Genomic DNA, 23,869 nt, shown 5'->3' with positions numbered 1-23,869 from the left:
AGTTTTTGTAAATGCAGCGACTTATTAGAAACAAAGCGTTGTTCATAACTATTGTGCGTAAATAAAATTTAGCAGATCATATTATATTTAAAAAAAGAAAAAAATTGAGCTCAATAGGACCACTTGATTATTATTTTATAGTTTAATAGGATCTAATATCTTCGAGAAAATCTCCGTTTCTCGTAAATGCAGCTGCTTATTATAAACATAGCGTTGTTTATAATTATTGTGCGTTAATAAAAATTTAGTAGATCATATCGTATATGAAAAAAAGGAAAAAAATGAGCCTAATAGGACGACTTGATTATAGTTTGAAAGTTTGATAGGATCAAATATCTTTGTGAAAATCTCCGTTTCTTGTTAATGCAGTGGCTTTATTATATACAAAGTGTTGTTTATAATTATCGTGCCTGAAATAAAATGATTTGATAGTGTTTAACATAAAAATGGAAGGATGTGAGTTTCTTAGACCTTTAAATTATTATTCAAGTAAATTTTATGTCTGCCAATTTAATGTTGTAATATTGTTTATTAAATTTGTGTTGGCAGCTCTTTTGTTTAATATTTGTATGTTACAATTACCAAGATGTACTTTAACCACTTCTATATTGAGTGGAAGCACTAGTTGTCATGCCTAGTGCATATTTAAGCCTTTTAAATGTAATCTAAAAAGAATTTTTTTACGGACCATTTTATATAGTCCAGCGGCTAGCTCCAGCTACATTTGCAACCATCACCCAGATTATCAAGAGATCCCTTATTTCCTTCTCACCATACCCGTTACCAGCAGCTGCATATACTGGGTCCACCTTAATTATAACCTTGAATCCTCCTTTTTTAAATGTTGTCCTATCAGGTTCTAAAGCAGAACTTGACACAGAAGTTAACGATTTTACAGATGAACTTAACAGGTGCACAGAAAACGCCACCACCACAACCACAGCTCCTCAACATACACTTAAACTAACCCACGACCTCTTGCGTCTCATCAAGAAGAAGAAGAGAGTCCAGAAACTCTGGCAGGAATGGAGAACCCCTGAACGAAAAGTTCATCTTAACTCCCTTGAAAGGGAAGTCAAATCTTAAGTCTTAGACTTCTGAAACAAAGAATTTAACAAATTCATAACCGAGGCAGGGCCGCACCCAAGAAATACTTGGAAGGTCGTCAAAAACCTCTGTAACAAACGGCCTTTCCTTTCCCGCCTTCAACAAGGGAACAAACTCTACTCGCTAGATTCGGACAAAGCAGAGATCTTTGCAGATTCGCTGCAAAATCAATGCTCCCCCAACTTTAGCGCTGAAGAACTCTTGCAGGAACACGCGAGAATTAACCACACGGTGCACACACAGGTCGTTGAGAATCCAGACTTTGAACACTGCACACCCTTCGAAATCAGAGGCATCATCCGCTTCCTAAAAACTCGGAAAGCTCCTTGCAGTGATGGTGTCTCCAATAGCGTCCTGAAAATCCTCCCGCAAAAATTCATTACGGCGATTTGCAACATTACCAACGCCGTGATGCGCCTTCGTTATTTCCCAATTGCGTAGAAGGTGGCTACGGTCATCTGTCTCCCGAAGCCGGGAAAACCCATCAGCAACCCTTCGAGCCACAGACCCGTTAGCTTACTCTCGTCACCCAGTAAAATCACCGAAAACGTGATTTTTACCCGCCTAAACAAGCACACCACGGAAAATAACATCCTCCCAGACGTGCAGTACAGCTTTAGAGCTAGAAATTCGGCCGTACACTAGCTTCTGAGAGTCACAGAAGACCTTTCTGATAGCCTTATCCACAAAAACTTCACCGCGATAGCTTTCCTAGATGTACAGCAGGCCTTCGACAGAGTTTGGCATGAAGGCTTCCTGTACAAGCTTATTCAGTTAGATTTTCCGCACTACCTCATTAGCACTATCAAATCCTCCCTATCGGACCGATTCATCCGCGTTAAAGTTGGCGACTTCCTCTCCGACCCCCGTCCAATAACCTTCGGAGGCTCCAAACTCTCACCCACCCTTTTCAACATATGCAAACGATGTCGCGGTCAGCTGCACGTCAAAACAACACTCTTGGTGCACCACCTTTCTAAACAAGCATATCGTCACTCTCCATAACCGGTACAGTCTTTGGAAACTGGTCGTAAATGAGGCAAAGACTATAGCCATGCTCGTCTCTTGGAAAAATCCAAGGAAGAAACTGCAGAAGATAAAGGTCAACGGAGTAGAAATCGACTGGAGCTACTCCGCCAAGTACCTCGGCGTAACGCTAGACTGTCGACTAACGTACGTTCGGCACATCAACAGCACCCGCGGTAAGGCATACGGAGCCTTCGTGCAACTAAAGCCCTTTTTCAACAACAAAGCAGTTTCCCAGAAGATCAAACTGCGCACCTTCAATGCCATCATCAAGAGCATTAGCACCTACGCGATACCAACGTGGAGCGCTGCAAAGGGAAACCGACTACAGGGCATCCAGGGCCCTTTCATGAAGATACTGAGGTCGGTCCTGGGTATTCCGTGGTACATCAGGAATACCCAGATTATCAAGAAGTTCAACATCGTCCCTCCAATACGAGCAGCCCCCGTCCTTGCATCTAAAATCCACGCCTCCATTACGGACCACCCAAACCCCATCATCGCCTCACTCGCGAACCTCCAACCCGCGTGCTTCGACCTTATACGACGTTCATGCGCTCTAGCACAGAACCCCGAGGACCCTCAATATACTCTAGGTCTTTAATCCCCCCTGCTTCCATCGGATGTATCATCTCCATGATCTCGCCGAAACAAATGCGACTTCAATCCGTACGCTTCCTTCAGGATCACCCTTCTATCCACCGTATCCTTTACGGCCTTAACCCTATACAACACTTTACTTTACAAGTAAAATAATGTTAATGAACAATGACCAAAAGATCATATATTTTAAGAAACAAACTTCTATATAATAAATCTCATCAAAGCTTCGCTTCTTCCATGGGTCCCGCGACCTATAGTTTTTACAAAAAGGCATAAATTCTGTTTCTTTTATTTAATATTAATAGCGAAACTAGAAGTCTTATTGGTAGTTATGGTAGTATAAAGAATGACTGCAAAAACTCTTGTAACAAGTCTTCCTTGATTTTTTTTCGTGAATCATAATGTAGCTTAAGTCAATGTTTGAACTTGCTTATTTATATGTAGGTTAAAAACTATTTAGCTGTTGAGTTATACTGACTAGAACCAAAATCGTATTTGGGGTGTACTGAAGTAAATGCGAAAATTTTAATATATCAGCGAAGGTTCTTGGTAAAAGTGTCAGTTATTAACTAAACGTAAAATTTTTAATTTCCACACGAACACATAAGCAATTAAATGTTATTTAATCATGTAATTAAATAATGTTCGACTTTATTTCTAATAATATTTGGAGTGATACTTTCTAATTTACATATATATTTAAGTTAATATCCACGATTTTGTCAGTTAATAAATAATCAATGTTAATCACAAAACTGTTATAAAAATTAAGCGTTATTTATTGATTCTTATGTTTAGAGACTTGGAATACAAGGATCAGCTCTATACGAAAATGTTGCAGACAAGGTTGACTACACTAACTTTTTTGAAGGTAAAATATAAAATTATTTGAAAACTTGTGCAGTACAGAGTGTGGTAATGCTGGCTACTTGCTATAATAAACTGATGAAAGATTGATTTGTAACGTTTGTTGTTAACAGCATACGTAGCTGTTCTTAACTTTCTTGCAATTTCTTATAGTTACATGGATTATGGCTTAAACATTTTTACTCTTACTATTAAAAATATTAAATAAAAACTACTCATCGTTACACTCATTAAATTCAAATGAATGGTATTATTTAAGTCCTGTGTCCTGCACAATCCGGAATGGGTAAAGAGCATTGAATCGTTGTACGTTCATGAATGGTTTTCGGAATTTTTTTTGTACACTTCAGATCAAAACAAACCATACTAAAACTGTGTTCTGTATGAGGACCGTAAGTCATGTGTTTAATGACTAATTTTGTAAGTTCCGAATCACCCGAAAAATTTCAGCAGAAATAAATGTATCAATTTGTAAAATCAATTTGTGGAAATAGTATAACAGTAATATTTGGAGTATCATATAGTGTCGGATTTTTTAAAAATTTGGAGAAAACTGACTTTAATTTTTTTCCACTCATGATAACATTTTACTGTCATGAATAATTTTGGCTTACCACATTTTCTAATGATAGCTATAGCATCCTGATAGTGTTTCGGCATTTATCTTAGACTTTTGATGAATTTCAATGGCAGTATGAAGAGATTCTCAATTTTTTCCCTTTATAAAAAAATTTTGAGAAATGTAAGATGCTTAATGAGTGATTGCATTTAATAGCCCTTAATAAATCTTATTTTCAAAACTTTTCTGATTTCATCTTTTATAATCAAAACGGATGTATTCAATTATGTTATAAGAATATATTAAAGATTAGTGAGCAAATCTTCCCCCGTATCATACTAGACTAAAATTTTCTTTATATGATCTGTAAGACAGTCTATATTTATAATATTAAAACAAAGTAAGTTTTCCATTTTTTGGGCTATTGTATTTTTCTTTATAATCTTTGTAAAATTTTCGATATGCTCTTTCGAAGATTACATTTTTTTTTAATTTAAGTTATTTTTATTCATATTTTATTACAAATATTTCTGCAAAAATGCTTAGTGCAGCAAAAACTTTATACTTATACATAAATTAAAATAAAATTAATATTAGTCAATGAATGATTTTACTCCTATGTATGTAAATAATGAATTATTAATTTTTTCTATTTATAAAGTACATCCATGCAGGTCCTGAGCAATGTGGGAGAATATATCAAAATATAAATGAAAAATCAAATATTTAAGGATTTGAAGGTCAGTAGAGGATGGTTGGGTAAAAAAAATGTAAGTCAAAATAACGAAAACGACGTTCATACGCTTTCAATTTTATTATTCTATGTATGTTACGAGCGAATTCTGTTTACTAACATTCATACATGTGTTACGTACGATATCATATAGCTATGCGTGCGTGCCCCTCTTCTGGCTTGAGCCTGAAAGGTAGAGAAATAGAGAAGAGAGGTGATAGGAAAGGGAAAGAGAAGGGACAGGGAGATCAGCTAGAGACGCGAGAGCGTAAGAACGAAGTTTGCGAGACGAGAGTACACGCAAAACTTCCCTCAAACATAAGTAATTCCAATAAAGCAAAAGTTAACAACAAGTCACGCTTCTATTTATTCCCGCACCGAGAATCCCACATAACACATGTATACATTAGTTTATTTTTCAACTTTATGTCTCTTTAACTTTATGTTCATAAAATAATATGCATACATGTATATTTATGAGTATGTGTCAGGGTCTACAAAAGTTAGTAGAGTATCAGTAAGATTTCAGAAAAATGGTGCGGAGGGATATGTGGGAAAAAGGACAGTGGGGGTTAATGAATAATTTAGTGTGTGGCAGTGGGGGCATGTGAAAGGTCCCGATCAGAAACCTACACTATGGCGCGTATCATGCCCATAGGGTGCCATAAGCAACGTATACGGACCATGTATGGCACCATACTCGGGCAGTATATGGGATGTTACTGCATGCGTGTACGGACCAGCTATGGCAACCATGGGTTCCGGCAATTGTATACGATCCGTAGACTTTCCGGAAATGGCAAACGTAAGTGAACAATGTCGTCCCAAAATAATGAGTAATTAATAACCCAGTGTATTATAAAAAAAATCTTTATTTGTTGTATTAGTAAAACTACAGTGTGGAGTTAGTACATTTACGTAAACAAGTAGGTATACACGTAATTGTTATTCTTTTTTTTCGTTTGTATCCTTAGGTATTTGCACATTTAACTTAATTTTTTTTTAACAATCATTTAGATCAGCCACCTTCCCAATCCATGCAGTTGTTAATAATAACACAAAAAGCTTGCTTAACAAGCTTTAGACGCTCCATCTCACCTTTTGTCAGTTGAGCATACGAATCCATCCAGCATAGTGTCTGAAAAATTTGGGCTTATTATATACTCTACTTCTGATTGTTTTCTTCAAACATTAAATTAAAGCAAATACCATTAATGCATTAAAAAAAAAAAAGTTGACCCCATGAAAGGTTTATTCCCACTCGCAATTTGCATTTTTTTAGAATGAAGACGAGATTCCAATTGGTGATCCATATTTGTTTATTTATTTATTTTTTCAAATAACTAGTTATGACACACTATATATTTATTCTGGTACAAAAGTCGAAACAAAATAAAACTATCTATACATGTTGTGTATGTATGTACTTCCTGGACCATATACGGACAGTATACTTTCACCGGAACCCATAGTTGCCATAACTGGCCCGTACACTCACCTGGTAACACTTCACATACGGGCCATCGAAATTACTCTCTGGCAAGCAGTTTATGGGCCGTATGGTACTTAACACCAGCCATATACTATTTCTAATCAGGACACTGAAGGGCCATAGGCGTTATGGGAGTAGTAGAGGGTCTAAAAAAATTAAGCTAAGTAAAATTATGCCCCACACAAACCACAACTAGTAGGGCTAACGTCCCCCTGCGCGCTCCGCGCGCCAACCCCCCCCCCTAACAGATTGAATAGACAAAATAACGACATTACTCGTGCATTTATCAATGCAGGCTGATAATTGGTTATTGGTTAATAATAGCAGAATACGTGACTCACAAAGAAGTTGATAAAACACATGATAACATAAATATTAATTTTCCAATAAAATTTTTAAATAATATTAGAAACGGTCTCCAACCACACGATTTTAAATTTTTAAAAAATGCTATAGTAGTGTTGATAAGAACTTTAAGTATATCAGACGGTCTCTGTAGAGGCACAAGATTAAAAATAACAAAATTATTTAATTATAATATAGAAGCAGAAATAATAACGGGAGAAAAAAAAGCAAAGCTTATATTCCTAGAATAACATTAAATACTGGTACCTCATCATCATTACCTTTCGTCTTCTATAGGAAACAGTTTCCCTTTGTATTAGCATGTTCTATGTTTATCAACAAATCAGAAAAACAGAGTTTTGATTCCTTAGGATTATATATTAAAAAACCTTTATTCTCTTGCGGACAACTATACGTTGCTTTATTAAGATATTAGAATCCAAAAAGAATTTTTGTTCAAATTGAATCCGAGAATAAATCAGAAACTAAAAATATTGTTTAGCAAGAAATTTTTCAGTAATTCAAAAATATGTAACTTAAAAGATCGTCCCATTTAAACAGATGTATGTTAATTCATAAAAACCATGAAAAACAAATATGTGAAAAATGTGGAAAGGGTTTTAAAAGAACAGATGGCTTAACACGACACATAAAATGTCACTACATAAAGCTAACAGAATGAATTATTGTTTCAAAAGTTCAATCAAGTTAAACAAATAATGGTACTTCAGAGACATGTAGTGAGTAAGGGGAAGCGAATAGACAGAGGGAGACCTATAATCAGTGACTTAAAAAACCCTAAAAACGAGGTATGACTTGGGTACTAAATTACGTATATTTTGTAACATTTATGATGGTAAAACATTCTATAAATAAGTATTTTTTGGGGGGGTGGTTGAGAGGGAGGTGGAAGGGGAGGTGGAGGGGGAGCTCACTCAAGTATAATTTGATAAAGAATGACGTTAAAACACGCAAATAACAACGTAAACCGAGGGGGAGCTGAGGGGTAGCGGAGGAGCTGAGACTCACTTTTGTCAATACAACTATATAATATAGGGAGATGTATATATATATAAGTAAGGTTTTGCGCCCCTGAGCGCTTTGTGCGCCAACCCCCCAATACTCTATCTTAGAATCAGAGGTGTATAATATAATACAACTACATTACTTTAAGTCTTAAATTAAAAGTGATGTGATTTTATACTTCAAAAAGCAACGTTATTGCATACAAATACTTATTTGACAAGAAATAGAATTTTTGAAGTAGATGTTGAATTAAAAAGTTTTGTACGATATTTTTGTAACAATTAAATATGAAAATTTTAATTTTCCTTATAGTATTAAAATTACTTAAGTAATTTAAATTTCTACTTTTTCTGGTAATAATGACAGCTGGCATTATGACTTATTACATTATTATGTCAAAATTTCGGATGAACTAAAGAAAATTATAAACACAAATTATTATAATTTTAAAAAAAAGTTGCAGGATAAAGTCAAGTGGGAATAATATCGGTGATCAGGTGCATCGCAAGAATGACCAACAATTGTTATATCTAGAGCTTTATTCAAGATAACGAAATTAAAGATAAAGTAACGCGTGTGCTTGGTCTGTCCGATCTCCTTTGTTTGCCTGGCCCCCTTGAACTCCCCGACTCGTTGGTTGCCCGACTGCTGCCCAAGTGCCTCGAGAGTCCCTGACTGAGGGCCAAGTGCCGAGTGCCGAGTGCCCCGATTCGAGGCTCGCTGGGTCTTATATCGACGTATGCGTGGAAGACTATTACAGTGTGACGTTACCCCATTTCAAATAACATGGTGTGACGTCACCCTGTGATAGTCTTCTGCGTACACGTCGATATAACCTCGTACCCCTCCTGTTGATGGTCTCTTGCTGAGATCGCCTCGCTGTTGTCAAGGGGAGTCAGTATGATATGCCCTGCATATCGTACGTGACACGTCCGAGGCTGCGACGTTGTTGCCCTCGACGATGCACTATGTGTCAAATGGGGTTTTTTTTTTTTATTGAAACCTAATAACTTGAGAAGGAAAAAAGATTAATCAAATTTTTTTTTTGGAGCTTCAAGCTGAGATAATAGATAATAGAGGAAAACTAAAGAGAATGTCTCGTCGTTGAAACCTAACCTCCAAATTAATAAGAAAACTCGAAAAAACAGTATTTTTAGCCGAAAAATCACTCAAATCACTTTATAACAACACTGTCACTTTTATTCTTCAAACAATTCTAACTTTTATCACTAGAGTTTGAGTTTTATACTTCCAACATAACCTTGAAATTCGAGATTGCAGGTAACAGTGTCAGAAACCTGATATTATGTTAAGAATAAGAAATACTTCAAAAATTCTATTTAGAGCTTTTAAATAAAGTAATAGAGAATAGAGAAGTAGTATGAAAAATATTATATCGTTAAACCCTAACGTCTTATTTGATAAAAATACAAGAAAAAAATATTCTGAGCCAATAAATCTTAAAAATGACGTAATTTTTACTTTATAACATTATTACTTTCAAGGATAGTAGATACTATTACTAGAATTATATTTTTGTACTCCTAACATAACTTCAAAAGTCGAGATTACAGTTTACAGTGTAAGAAACTTAATATTATAATAAGAATGAAGAATAATTCGAGAACCCCATATAGAGATTCAAACTAAAGTAATAGAGAATAGAGGGATGGTATAAAAAATATCATATTGTTAAACCCTATCCACTGAATTGATTAGAAAACAAAAAAAAATTTCTGAGCCGAAAAAACATTTTAATGACTTCATTTCCACTCTATAACATTTCTATTTCACGTGATCCTAACTACTATTACTAGAATTCAATTTTTGTACTTCTAACGTAACTTTAAAATTAGAGATTATAGGCGTGTAGTGTCAGAAATCTGATGTAATGAGATAGAAAAGAAATAATGGGAGAATTATTTTTTGAGCTCAAAGATGAGATGATAAAGAAAAGAGAAAAAATATTAAGAATCTTTGATCGTTAAGCACTTACTTAAAAAAAAATTAAAATAGCGTTCTTACTAAAAAATTTGCAAAATGACTTGATCAACTTTTTTTTTTTTTTTTTAAACGGTAATAACTATATCCACGGAATTTTTAATTAAATTCCCCTAACCTTACCTTATAATATTTAGGGTTGATGTAGATTAATGTTGTGCATCTTTGAAGCCAACAATAATTAACTTGTATGATTAACTACCTTGCTGTAATGAAACATTACACTCATACTGAACAGTATATCGTGTAACTATTACTAAAATGAAGTTTAATATTGTAAGTTTTCAAGAAATTTTTCCTCTTGTTGAAGTAAACTGTTATTGCTCATTAAAAAGGATTTAACTACACGAGACTATTCTGCTGCACTTAATATTTAACAGTAGTATATATATATACATAGTACTGTGCAGCTCGACATGGCTTGTTAGTTTTGATACAATAGCATATATACCTACCATAACGACAAAAAATGTACATAATGAATGTATTATATAAATACCATATCTCTATATATAACATGCATAAGACAGAGTGATTATTGTAGTTGTTTTTTAAAAAGTGGCCGCTTGGTTTATGTAATCTCAAATGATAGAGATCACGGTTTGTCATTTAAATATAACAGTTTACTTTATAAATTCTCCGATTATTCTTTTTCCTCCTCATAACGTCAGATTTCTGACACTACAAGCCTGTAATCTCCAATATTAAAGTTATATTAAAAGTACAAAAATTAAAATCTCATGATAGTAGTTACGATCATTTAAAATAATAATGTTATGAAGTTAAAATTATGTCATTTTTAAGATTTATTGGCTCAGAATATTTTTTTCTTATATTTTAATCAAATAAGAGGTTAGGGTTTAGCAATATGATATTTTTTCATACTACTTTTCTATTCTCTATTACTTTATTTAAAAGCTCTAAATAGAATTTTCGAAGTATTCCTTATTCTTAACATAATATCAGGTTTGTGACACTGTTACCTGCAATCTCGAATTTTAAGGTTATGTTGGAAGTATAAAACTCAAACTCTAGTGATAAAAGTTAAAATTGTTTGAAGAATAAAAGTGACAGTGTTGTTATAAAGTGATTTGAGTGATTTTTCGGCTAAAAATACTGTTTTTTTGAGTTTTCTCATTAATTTTGAGGTTAGGTTTCAACGACGAGACATTCTCTATAGTTTTCCTCTATTATCTATTATCTCAGCTTGAAGCTCCAAAAAAAAGTTTTGATTAATCTTTTTTCCTTTTCAAGTTATTAGGTTTTTAAAAAAAAAAAAAACCATTTGTCCCATAGTGCGACGCTGTCTTCAGTTTATGCCATGTTGAGCCTGTTGGCTTGATTGCCATCATGCATGTGTGTGTGTTGTGCTGTATTCTGTTGTCTGTGTTGTATGTAGCATTCCACACTCATCCTTTCATTTTATTGTAGAGAACCGCTGTACTCTTTACATCAACATTTAACTTTTTTTCCTTTTTTTTCATTCAGTCTTTTTTCCTTGTGTGCTGAGTGTGTAACAATACTGGTTGTGTGCGCGCTTTGCCTTATATCATAATTATACATGAAGTTGCAGCGATTTGGGCATTTGCTTAGAACTACTTTACATTTAATATACATTGCTATTTCACGTGAACTGGTTACTTAATAATTTTAACTACATGTATTTATCGTCATTTATTTGAAATTTAAAAAAATTCATATAAATTTCACATTACAAGTATTAAGGAAACAAAAAATTCTTCCTTATCTACGTCCTACGGACTGCGCCCCCCAATACAGTCAAGCGACTGCTGGCGCTCATTTCCGTTCGCTTATTGTTGTTAACATTCTTTTAATTATCATTATCATGGCTACAATTACTTTTTTTTTTTTTACTACAATTTGATCAAAAAACTTCCTCGATATTACCTATTCATAAAAAAAGAAAATTCTTTTTTAATCTCGTCCTACGGACTTCGCCCCTTGATATAGTCAAGCGTCTCCTGGCGCTCATCCTTTTTTTCTTATTGCTATGAATAATGTTATTATTCTTATAATATTACTACTACCGTATGGTTTATATTATTGTTACAATACTATTCTTATCATATTGTAATTATTAGCATTATAATATTATTGTCATACAAATATTATTTGTTATTTAATATTTCTTAATTTATTTTCTTCTTCTTCTTTTTTTTCGCCTTGTTGCGTTGTCTGTTTTATGTGAGCCCTTTGGCCCTTGGAGTATGTCTCCGTGATGACTACCGGGATGTTGAATAGGTGTCTCGCATTCCTCTGCATTTCGATGGGTGTTGGCTGAGGCGCTGAAGGACTCATTGTCGTAGTTCCGTCTCTCTCTGTGTCGCCTCTGCGTTGTCTACGTGCGAACATTCTAGCAAGTTTTAGTATTAAGGGGCCCCCTATTTTAAGAACCCGAACGACCCAGCCTAAGAGCACCCGTTTAAGTCCATGTGCTAAATATTTGCCCAGACACTATGTATACTCTATCGATGGCTATCTATTTAAGTGTATTACCGTATGTACCATACCTTTTCTCTTATTTTTTCCCTTTTTTTCTTTATTAGTGTTGAGCTGCGAGTGTGGCTCTCCCCTTACATTGAGAGTATATAATAATGAATGAATATCTTTTAATTCTCTTCCTTTCCATTTTTGTATAATTATTGTAATTTATTTTAGTGTTTTTGTCACTGTGGGTATTTTTCCCTTAGTTAAAAAATTCTCAATCGTAAATATGTTTCATTACGTTATCCCTTATTTCGCATCGGCTCTACGTGCGCATATCAGTGGCTTATTGAGTTTGTGAATAGTCGATTACAATATTATGCGCCCCATTTTGCCTGTGGGGTCATATAACATATTCAAGAACACTGTAAAGTCAGATAGTTTGACGATTGGTTGCCTTACATTTCACTTGTTTTTTTTTTTGGTCGAAACAAGCTTGAAGGTATGAATAAAAAAAATCATTTCAAGGCGGTGTATTCCGCATTTAAGTTTTGATCTGTATCTTACATATTTCTAGTATTTTTCATCCATACATTTTTTTATATAATGTTAACCTCAAACTCTTTCTCTCTCTTTTAATAATTTTATTATTTTTATTCGTTTTTTTTTCTTTTTGCTTTCTTTATTATTTTATTTTAATAATGTAATGATTGCGATAGTATTCTTGGGCGCTAACATTTAGTAGCCTCTTTGTAATGTTTTAATGTATATATGGCTTAGGCTATACAGGACCACTGAGCACGTCTCTGAGTCCTTAGTCTGTTAAATAAAAAAATCTAAATCTAAAAAAATCTAGATCTCTTTTCTTATGGGGTCAGCTTTAGGAAAAGAATTATAAGGATATTTTTTCGTCGACTTCCACTCTCGGCACCGTAGACGTATTTGCTGATTTTGTTCGCTGCTTTTTCGCTATTATTTCGTACAAAAACAAAGCTTCTATTTTTTCTCCATAATGTCTAGAGAAAGTGTACTTTCTAAAATGATTGCGCGGCTGACTGAGTTTTCAAAGCTGAGCTTCAACTCTACTCGTGTCACAACATGATTTTTTTCCTTTTTTTTTGCCAGTAGAATCTCCGTGTGTGGTCCTTATGGATGCAATTTTTTTTTTTTTCTTCCTGCAAAAGCAGGAGCAGCTCGCGCACACTGTTGCGCAATGTTGTTATGTAAGTAACAGCTTGTGTGATTGCAAGCGTCTTTTATTTTTTTCAGTTAAGCATACGGGTTGTAGATTTGTATGCCTTCTCTTCAGTATTGACGACCCTGTTTAAATGAGGGTGGCCTGGTAACGTTGTCCTTCGATGGCCAAGTTCTCAGAAACACTGCCGCACACTGGGTATGGTCGATTATTCCTCTCGATAGTCGAACGGTGATCTTGGTGAATTATTTTTAGTCTCCCTTACATGAACGATTAAGTACTGGTCTATGTGGTTTTTGCTAAATTATGCTGACTTTGAGGTGGACGGTTTAACAAACAGTCTATTCGTTGCCTTGGACGTGGCAGTCGATTCGATACTTCATGACGACTGTGTGTGTCGTTTCGGGCGTTTTGATTATCAGTGGATCATGGCGAAAGGAGTAGGATTGTTACTGGTGGAAAATGATGAAAGGGGGAAGAAAAGGAGGTTCAAGCTTTCGTACTCGACGTGAGCTCGAGGGCCTGTTAAAGAATAAATTTTTTTCTGCGATTCCTTAATTTGTTTTACTTTCATTCCTCCATGCTCCTATCTACCTAACAATAATTGCTAAAATAAGTTCTTCTTACACAACAATGATGTCAGTGAGTTACAAAAGAAATTGTTATTTGTCCGTATTTTTTTTCCATTTGCTAATGTAACATTTATTTTTTTCCGTACCTCTCGCATATATTCATTTAAATTTACATGTTTATCTCAGCCTATACGTATACATAATTTTTTCTGTTGTACCATCTATAACATGTACATTTATAATATGTACATTTGTCCTACGAATTCATTCTATGTTTATTGGAGTATGTCTCCTCATTCGAGAGTGCCACATGCGCCCCTCATTCGCTTTGTTTTTTTTTCAATTCATGTATTGCAAATTCTACTATTAATTGATGTTATTAATGCTTTGTTCATGCGTATCTCCCCATTATATTTTTTTTCTGTGAGCTTGCGTATCTGATTAATATATCTAGTTCGTGGCGCGTCCGGGGGCCGCGAAAAATTTGATCGTAAACCTAATTGATCCCTTCTTTCTGTTATTTTTTCGCTCTGTATCTGGGTGCCGTGAAAATTTTAAGCGAAGTCGAATGTCAAAGTCTGTCTCTTCGTGTCCCTTACCCTGTTCGCATTCTCTGGCGGTGCCTTTACCATGTATGCTTTTTTGATTTTACCTACGTAGAATACTCTTATTTCGTCACTTCTCTGTAGTTTTACCTTTTTGTTGATATAATCAATGCCTTTTATTCCATACAGGCCCTCGTATTGCAAACCTTATTTGCCCTTTGATGGCTGTTTCAGCACATAAACCATTTCTCCCTCTAAGAAATATCTTGTATTCAGTTGGCGGTCATAGTAATACTTTGATCGGTATTTCGCCTGAACTTGGTTCATTGCTGCGATAGTTCTCATTTCTGTCAGAGTCTCAACTAACTCTTTGAAATGTTCATCTGAAGTTTGGCCCTTAGGTGACAGTTTGATACTAGACAGTGTTCTAGCTCTTTGTCCGAAAACTAATTCGTGCGGTGAGTATCCCGTACTCTGATGGTCCGTGGTATTGTATGAGTGCATACACATAGGTAAATGTTCGTCCCAGTGATCATTTTGTTCTACATAGGCCTTGATGTACTCCGTTAAAGTATGGTGCATTCTTTCGGTGGCGCCGTTTGTTTGTGGGTGAAACGCTGTGCTGCCCATTTTTTCTATTTTAAACAACCTTGCAAGTTCATCCATACTTTTGTTCATAAAATGAGTGCCTCGGTCCGATAATAAATGTTCCGGTGGCCCAAAGTATTTGTTATCGCTTTTACTGTTTCTTCGGCTGGTGCTCTCTTCACAGGTGCGAGAACTACAAATTCTGTTAGTCAGTCTTGTATAGATATAATATGTGTATACTAATTTGCTGAGGGTTTACTGATGGGCCCATAGGAGTCTATAGAAATCTTTTCGAACGGTCTGCTTGGTGTGTCCGTGATGAGCATGGCTTGTTTTGTTTTTATTCGGACGAGTTTTTTGGTTTGGCTGTTGTACATCCCAGGATGACTTGTCTCACATCTGGGTGCATGTTTCTCCAGTAGTAGTCTTTGGCGATCCTGTTAGATGTCTTATTCATTCCCTTGTGTCCACCTATTGCCGCTTCGTGGTATTCTCTGATGATTTTAAAACTTTGATCTGCTGGTGGGATTACTAGAGTGTTCGTGTAGAGTACTGCTGTTAGTCTAATATCTTTGAATATTTCCTCAAAGGTATCGACAAAGTATCCCCACTGGGTCAGATTGAGGATGGCTAGGTCCCTAACGACACCAATCGTTTTTATTTTATTTGCTACTATGACCTCTCTAAGGGCCTTAATACATTTTTTAATGTTTGATTTAAGCGTGGTTTCTTCAAAATGCTGCTTTACATATATATGCATAATTTTTATTCTCCTTGTATTTATTATTTTAGCTTCCCCTACGCTTCTTTCTTCGTTATTCATCAGTGTCGGGTTAGTATATCCTCTCTCGTGCAGCGCATCTATGACCTCTGTGTTGGGTACCGCCTCTGTTATTGTCATAAACGCTAGATCGTCTAAGTACTCAAATTGGTGACCCTCAATCCTATTCAGTTTTTGTTATAGGGGTGGATCTTTCCCATCTTTTCGTGCCCATGGTGGCCTTACCGTTGGTAGGCGTGTTCTGCACACTATATTTTTTCATCGATAGTGAGTGTATGACTGTGTTGGCTTCGTTCTCGCTCTCTGTTTCGCATAGCGCGTCATTCAACTTGTTGGCTTGCTTTCCTTCTTCCTCTGCTGTACTTTCATTGCTGTCATTGTCGCTGCTTGTTTGCTGTCTCTTCTCTCCCCGTTTTTCTATATGCTTACTTGTATCCGCTGCACTTTCGAAAGTGTCTTGCTCCTTTTCTGAATGACTTTTGTCCTCCTTCCCTCGCTTGCCGCTGTCCACTCTCTTGTCTAGTTCGGATTTATGCCTTACCCTTCTCACTTCCCTCAGTACTACTACGGTCTCTCTGTGGGGTCTCTATCCCTGACTTAAGTTCTGTATTTATCGTGCTAGAAACTTGTAGAAGAGGCGTATAATGTGCATTTTTACTTACGCCTTCTAGATGTAAATGGCCAAGTCTGTCGTAGCAATGTAATGAGTATAAATATAATTTCCATTGGTTAATGCAAAATGTACACAAATATTTCTCTTAAATTCTTGAGAGAACAGATCAGTACAATCGCTGTTTCCGTACATTGTTTGTGACTCCAAAATTTCCTTTGTTTTTTCCGGTTCTCTGCATTTTTGTAATAAATTAGAATTGTGCAGAATCGCTCGTAACTCAGTAGTTGAGATATCGAGTTCATACAACTATATAAGGCTACAGAACAAACAGTTTCCAGGTAGGTCGGATGGTATTTCCGATATTTTTGCCAGAGTACTACCAGGTTGTGTGCATTCACAAGTTTCCCTTCGCCTTTCGTCTTTTCAATACTCTAGCCATTTATCTGGGGGTGCAACTTTTTCGAGCTGCTCATTACGTTCGTTTCGTACCGTGTTCTTATTTTTCTCTGACTGAGCCATACTCCCCCCGTTATGTGTATTTTCGTTGACTTCGTCTCTTGTGCGTAGCGCTGCTTTGTCTGTCGTTACTATCTCGCTAGCCTCCCACATATCTATCCTCATTCCTGGTCTGCCTTCTACATCTTGCTTTTTAATGTCGATCATAACTAGAGCCCGCAATTCATCAGACCATCCCTCCAATAAGTCATGTATATTGGGCTCTTCTTGTTTGTCTGATGAAAATTTCTTCGCTTGTTTCTTGCTTCCTTCTTTTTCTCTTATATCAGTTCTTTGCTCTTCTGTAATTAACTCTTGATTTTTATTTGCAACGCTAATAGTATGTCACAATTCGCTATTATTATCTCTTTCGACGGGTTTATCGTCAGTTGCGTGGCTGAAAAACGTGGTTTGTGTCTGTGCAAAGTGTCAAGTTGTCGTTTACGTGCTTTCCGTAGTTCTTCTTATTGTTTTAATATTGCTTGCATGCTTGTAGTAGTTACCCCCTTTCGAAAGCCTTGCTCTTTCTTAATGTAGCCTAATTTTCTGTCTGCTGGACCCTGTGAAATTAATCCTCCTTTCTCTGCAACTTCTAGCACTTCCCACTCGTTTCGATCCTTTTTTGCTTGTGGCGGCGGCGAATTCTTTTCGTTAGGCTCCTCTGATTCAGAGTCTGCATCGCCGTTTTCTTGACCTTCTGTACTCATATCTGATACTTTCTCACTATTCTTACTGTGATATCGTGTCTTTTTTCGTGTTATAAAGTTCGAGTTTTCTGAAACGGTGCCATGGATTTTTATTTTCTTCGAATTACCTTGAATTCTTTTTTTACGAGTTGCCCGTAGTTTAAATAAGCGCGCCGGTGATCCGTCGCTATTGGCCGGTTCTTCATTCTCTTGTTCGTCGGCCAGCTGATATAGCTCTTGGCGAGGCCGTTCGGGACTCACTTCCCCCTTTTGTAGTACTGGGTTTCGTGATAATGCGTCAGGTAGTCTGTTGTTAACGACCGGGTGGTATACAACTTCGAACTCATACTCTCTCAGTTCCGCTTTAAGCCTGTTAAAACGAATGTTAGGTTTTTTAGACGAATGAAAGTGCTTAAGTGGCTCGTGATCTGTAACCACCGTAAATTTGCGTCCGTATAAATATGGTCTAAATTGCTCTTTTGCAAATACAATCGCCAAAAATTCCTTGTCATATGTTGAGTAGCGGAGTTCACTCCCTTTAAGGCAGCGAGACGCTTACTTGCACGGTCTATCTTTCCGATCTCTCCCTGACTAAGAATCGCTCTGATCGCGTAATCTGATGCGTCCGTCGTGACGATAAATGGTTTTTCTAAATCTGGGGCGACAAGTATAGGTCCACTGCACAGTGTATCAACGAGAGTTTTAAATGCCTTCTCTTCTTGGTCACCCCATTTAAATGCAGTGCCTGCTTTTAGGAGACTCCATATAGGCTGGGCAATTTTTTCATAATTTTTGACAAATCGCCTGTAGTAACCTACGAATCCTAAAAATTGTTTTACTTTCTTTACATTTGTCGGTCAAGGGTAATTTTTAGCCGCTTCAAGTTTCTTTGGGTCAGTCATTATTTATCCATTGCCTCCAATGTGACCAAGCATTTTCGCTTCTTTTTTCAAGAATTGACACTTTTTAGGTTCTATCGTGAGGTTTGCAGCTGCCAGCCGTTTTAACAGTTTCGTAAATCGTCTCTCACGTTCCTCAAGGTCAGGGGCAAAGACCATTATTATGTCATCAAGATACACTTCTATTTCATGGCCTTGTAATCCTGCAAGTGCTAGTGCAATAGCTCTTAGAAATGTGTTTGGCGAATCTTTGCACCCAATTGACATTCTCTTGTATCAGTAGTGCCCGTCTGGGCCTAAAAATGCTGTCTTACGTGCATTGTCTTCATGTATTTCCACCTGGAAAAATCCTGGCTTGAGATCCACTACCGTGATGTAACGTGCCGACGCTAGGTTCTCTAAGATATCACTCTGAAACGGTAGTGGGTAACATGAGCCTACCGTAACTTCGTTTAGTAGTCGAAAATCCGTGACTACTCTTACCCTTTTTTTCATTGTTTGTCCCCGGTTGTTTTGCCACTATCCAAGTGTTTGAGCTATATGGTGAGGTAGAGGGTTCAATTATCCCTTGTTCAAGCATTTTCTTTATTTCGATTTTCATCTGATCCCTTATCGCCGGTGGATATCTAAATCTTTTTGCCACGATGGGTTTATCCGACGTTGTTATAATTCGGTGTTTTAATAGGCGTGTTGCCTTGAGAGGTTCTCCATCAAGGGCAAATACGTAAGGGTTTGACTCGATCAGTTTTCTCACATGTTCTATTTCTTCATCATTGCGACTGGCTGTGTCTACAAGTTGTACTATCTTGTCCACAGGATTTTGTTTCTCTAACTCCTTTTCGTTTTTCGAAAAATTTTCCGTTTTTTCTTTATCATAATTTTTTCCCTTATTAAATAACCTTATCACTGCTTCCCCCAAGCTTTCGACTTTGTCTCCTTCAACGTCTTTTGTGTGATCCCGGTAATTTTCTTCGTAATCTAGCAGCTCTACTTCCGGAACAGGCACGTATTTTATCTCTTCACTCATATTAATACATTCTGCAACTATTTTCTCGTTGATATTTCTCGCTATAAAGTTCCCAAATAATATTCCCTTCTCCGTCTCTTGGATGGGTATCCAGCCATTTTCTGCTTTATTTCTACCATTTTTTACTCGTGCATGAATAATTTGTTTCGATCTTTCAGAAATTTTAAAACACTCCGGCTTTAACAGTGGTATCACTAGATTTTCTAATTTAAATATACTCTCGGCAGCGCTTATCTGGCCCCGATATCGTTTAAAAGTATCCCACCCTATGATTCATTCCTGCTCCGTGAGTCACGCCGATAATAGCCACTCGATACCTACTGTCTATTAGCATATCTGTGCTAAGAAAATTTCCCTGTATAATCGAAATATCTACGCCTGTATCCGCATAAAAAGTCGCCTTTCCATTCTTCAACTATGGTCCCCGTAACTGGACCGATGGTGGCATATGCCCTGTTCTCGCGAGTTTTATAGTTTTTCTGGGAAGCTGCTCTATTTCTTCGTCACACAGTGAAAGCTTGGGTTTGTCATTCTCTATATATGTGTCCGGCGCCTTTATCCGATTACTCTTTCTGCGGGCCCTCCTGCCTTTCCTCGTTCGTCTGCCCCCCAGTTGTGTAGGAGTGTCTTCGCACTCTGCAGTGTTTCATTCTGTACTTCCCCGCACTGCGTAGTTACTCGGACTGTTGATGCGCGATTCTGCCTCCACTATTTTTTGCTCCGCCTCTTGTAGCCTCCCTCTCATACCTTCTCTCTCGCCGAACACGCTTCTCTCCGTTTCTTTCTCTAATTCATGTTCGACGTTTGAGGAGTACGCCAAACATCTTGCGAGTTTCAAGCTGCTGGCGCGTCTCCTGTTATCTGGGCCCTATGCGCCGTTTTCTTGCTGCTGTGGTCCCTTATCCTGTGGTGGCCCGTTTCTAACTGGGTCTCTGTTATAGCCGTTCCTGCTGCCGTGTGCATAGTGGTTGAATGTTTCTCCGTTGTTGTTATTATACTGTTTACCGTAGCCACGGTTGGAGTAATAATTACTGCCTGTGGGATTGTAGTTATTGTACCTGCTATTGTAATGATTCCTATCATCATAGTTGCTATTTTTATCGTCGTAATTGTTATTTCCGTTATTTCCATAATTGTAATTATTGTTTCTGTAATTGTAGCTGTTATTCCTGTTGTAGTAGTTATTATTCCTGTTATGAGGCTCTGTTGGGCCATTGTTATATTCCCTGCTATAATTATTATCTTAATAATTGTGAGCATGGTGATTTCCATTCCCGTAATTATAGGCGCTTCTGTTGGTATTGGTATTATCTACGGGTTGGTTATGCCCCTCGTTTCGCTGTCTCCCCTCCTCCTCCCTGTCTTGCTTACGCGAGCGGCAGTCTCTCGCATAGTTTCCCGGTCTCTGAAAATAATTGCAGTTTCCCTTTGGTTCCCTCCCGTTATCTCTTAGCGTTTTATCTGTCGTTTATCACCACTAACAGTTTTCGGAATTCTTCGACTGAATGCCCGGTTTGGCCGTCGCAGTATATACAGCGTTTTACGTTTGCTGCTGCTGCTGCTCCTTGTGCCCCATTGGTGGTTTCTGTTGTTCTTTCTCCTATATTTGCCAGATTTACTGTTGAACCCCACTCGGTTGTTGCTTTATTATGTGCGGGCAGTGTACGTACTGGTATCGCATACCGTAAGCTAAGATCGCTCTCTATTTTCAGCGCCTCTATAATTGCTTCGCAGAGGGTCCTCGGGTTTAAACATGTAATTTTACATCTATATGTTGGGTGTAGGCCATATGTAAATTGTTTTACTGCTTCTGCCTCTGCACTTCCTTTTAGAACCTGCTTCTGATCAGGGAGTAGGGTTAGAATCATGCAGAATTGTCAGCCTATTATACAGTCCTTGTACTCTTCCGCCGTAATCCTCTATCGATTCCCGGTTTTGCTGTCTAATTATCTTTAAGTGTGCCATCAGCGTATCTGAATTACTTATGCTCCCATATCTCCTCGCAAGTTCCCGAAGAAATTCCTGAACTGTCGCGAATTGAGCCTGTCTGGGCGCGAAATGTTTAGCCGCTATTCCCTTTAGTCTGCTCGCTAGTGTGCCGAAAAAAAATAATTCATTTTCTGGGCCCACCCTTTCCACAGTCATCCTTACCATCGTTTCGAATAGTGGCAGGTTGATTGGGTCTCCATCAGAATCGACTCGATGTGCGTAATTATTATTTGGCGGTGGTACTGTTGCTATAGATGCGGCTTCCTTCGTTCTTTCGAGTTCCTCGCTCATATTTTTTATTCTGTCACACAGCTGTTAATTGTATAAGTCTCTTATCGTGGCGTTACTTGATCCTTTATAATCGTAACTGGATGCAACCCAAACCGGCCGCTTTGATTTCTCTGGTATGCCCTTATGTCGATAGTATTCCGATTTTGTTTGTTCGAGCTCCATGTATTTCTTCAGCTCTTCTCGTTTTTCGCTCTCTGACTTATTCACTCGAAAAAAGACCCGCTTCTTTGTTCATACATCCTGTGTTTGTGTCTGTGTCACAAGATATATCCCTGTAATCCCCATTTGTTGGTGACGAATTTCAGATGGTTTCTGCGACCACCGTGTGCGGGACCTCCACCTCCCCTGTCTTCTTTAGCTTTGCCCTAATCCTTGAAAATAACCCCATTACTATAGCCTTAGTCTTTTCGTCTAGGGCGTCAAGTTTTTCACACCCTTCTGGTTCATGTTCCGATTCTAACATTTGCTCCGTCATATTTTCTTTTTGCTGTCTTCTACTGGGCCCTGGCCTTCCCATGTCGGCTATAATATCATTACCCGGGCCTTCGTTATCGCCTTCCAGCTCGTTAATAAAGTCACCGAACTGAGTCATTTTTCTTTCTACTTCTTATATCTATATATGTGTCGTGCGTCGTATTTCCTTTCTTGATTGTAATAAATCTTGTTTACTTTCCTAGCTGTAGGGGTGTATTTCGTAACCTACGTGGCGGCTCAATAATAATTCGACGAATAAAAACGTAAGTGGCGAGATAAGACGGTAAAAGAGTGGCGTTCGTCTTTCTCTTGACTTTTCCTTTTTATCGCTGTATTTTTGTTTGGTGGTAGTTGGGAGAAATATTTTTTTGGGGCTGTCTATCGTTTATTTTCGTTAAAAAGATAATAATAACAAAGATAGTTATAAATTCCTCAGCCGATATGGGTGTAAGTAATTAATTACGGATGATCCTTGTGTCTGTACCAGGCGTACTAATGAAATCTTTTTATTTCCCGTTTGTTATTCAAAAATATGTCTAGTCAACAGTATGTTTAAGTTTGTTATCCCGCGTGATTTTTGTTTTGAGTTTCGAGAGTAAAACCACTAAAAAAAAGGGTAGCCGGCGACATAATAAATACATATTGAAAGTAAAAATTTTTCCCAACTCAATCTTTTCCTAATAAGTGCCTCGGGAGTAAGGAAAAAAAATTTCCTACAAATGTACTTACGTGCACGTCGTTATGCACACCAATAGAAATAAGGTTTTCGAGACCATTTCCTTCGCCTTTTGTCTGCTTGATCCCGTGATTATCAGCAATTAGTACCCTAGTCCCACTGGCTTCCGGGCTGCTGTCACCGCTGCTTGTAAATCGGTCCTGTCGCTTCTGGTTGGACCCTCGGCTTCTTGATTTCAAATCGTCGCATTCTAGAGGCACTGCACTAAGTGTGCTTCTTGGCGACATTTTTGGAAACGCTAAAAATAAAAAATTCCGATTCTCACCAAACCCTACACCTAGCACCAAAACTGTCACATGGAAATAATATCGGTGAGGAGGTGCGTCGCAAGAATGACCGACAATTGTTATAGTAAGAACTTTATTCAAAATACCGAAATTAAAGGCAAAGTAGCGCGTGTGCTTGGTCTGTCCGATCTCCTTTGTTCGCCTGACCCTCTTGAACTCCCCGACTCGTTGGTTGCCCGACTGCTGCCCGAGTGTCTCGAGAGTCCCTGACTGAGAGCCGAGTGCCGAGTGCCGATTGCCCCGATTAGAGGCTCGCTGGGCCTTATATAACCTCGTCCCCCTCCTGTTGATAGTCTGTTGCTGAGATCGCCTCACTGTTGTCAAGGGGGGTCAGTATGATATGCCCTGCGTATCGTACGTAACAGTAATATAAACATTACAATTTTTAATAAAAAATAGATAATTTGTAACCTCGCAAACAGTAAAATAAATTAATAATAATTTGGGGTAAAAATGTATCAACAAACGGAACAGATACAAGTAAAAA

The 23,869-nt window shown here is 37.4% G+C and overlaps 1 protein-coding gene across 1 annotated transcript in view; it reads left to right on the top strand.

Moving 5' to 3' along the window:
• Uqcc1 (Ubiquinol-cytochrome c reductase complex assembly factor 1) overlaps positions 1 to 23,869 on the top strand; it is a 296,050-nt gene that overhangs the window by 76,854 nt on the left and 195,327 nt on the right. The window contains exon 2 of the mRNA XM_089596716.1: positions 3,535 to 3,607. Within this exon, the coding sequence (XP_089452842.1) occupies positions 3,535 to 3,607 (73 nt within the window). The remainder of the gene's footprint in view (positions 1 to 3,534; positions 3,608 to 23,869) is intronic.

Source organism: Copidosoma floridanum, unplaced genomic scaffold (genome assembly GCF_036245765.1).
Source record: "Copidosoma floridanum isolate Cflo_tuat_1 unplaced genomic scaffold, Cflo_Japanese_pri ptg000030l, whole genome shotgun sequence".
Lineage (NCBI taxonomy): Eukaryota > Metazoa > Arthropoda > Insecta > Hymenoptera > Encyrtidae > Copidosoma > Copidosoma floridanum.
Note: the sequence above shows the minus strand (reverse complement) of the source record. Positions and strands in the feature narration are given on the sequence as shown.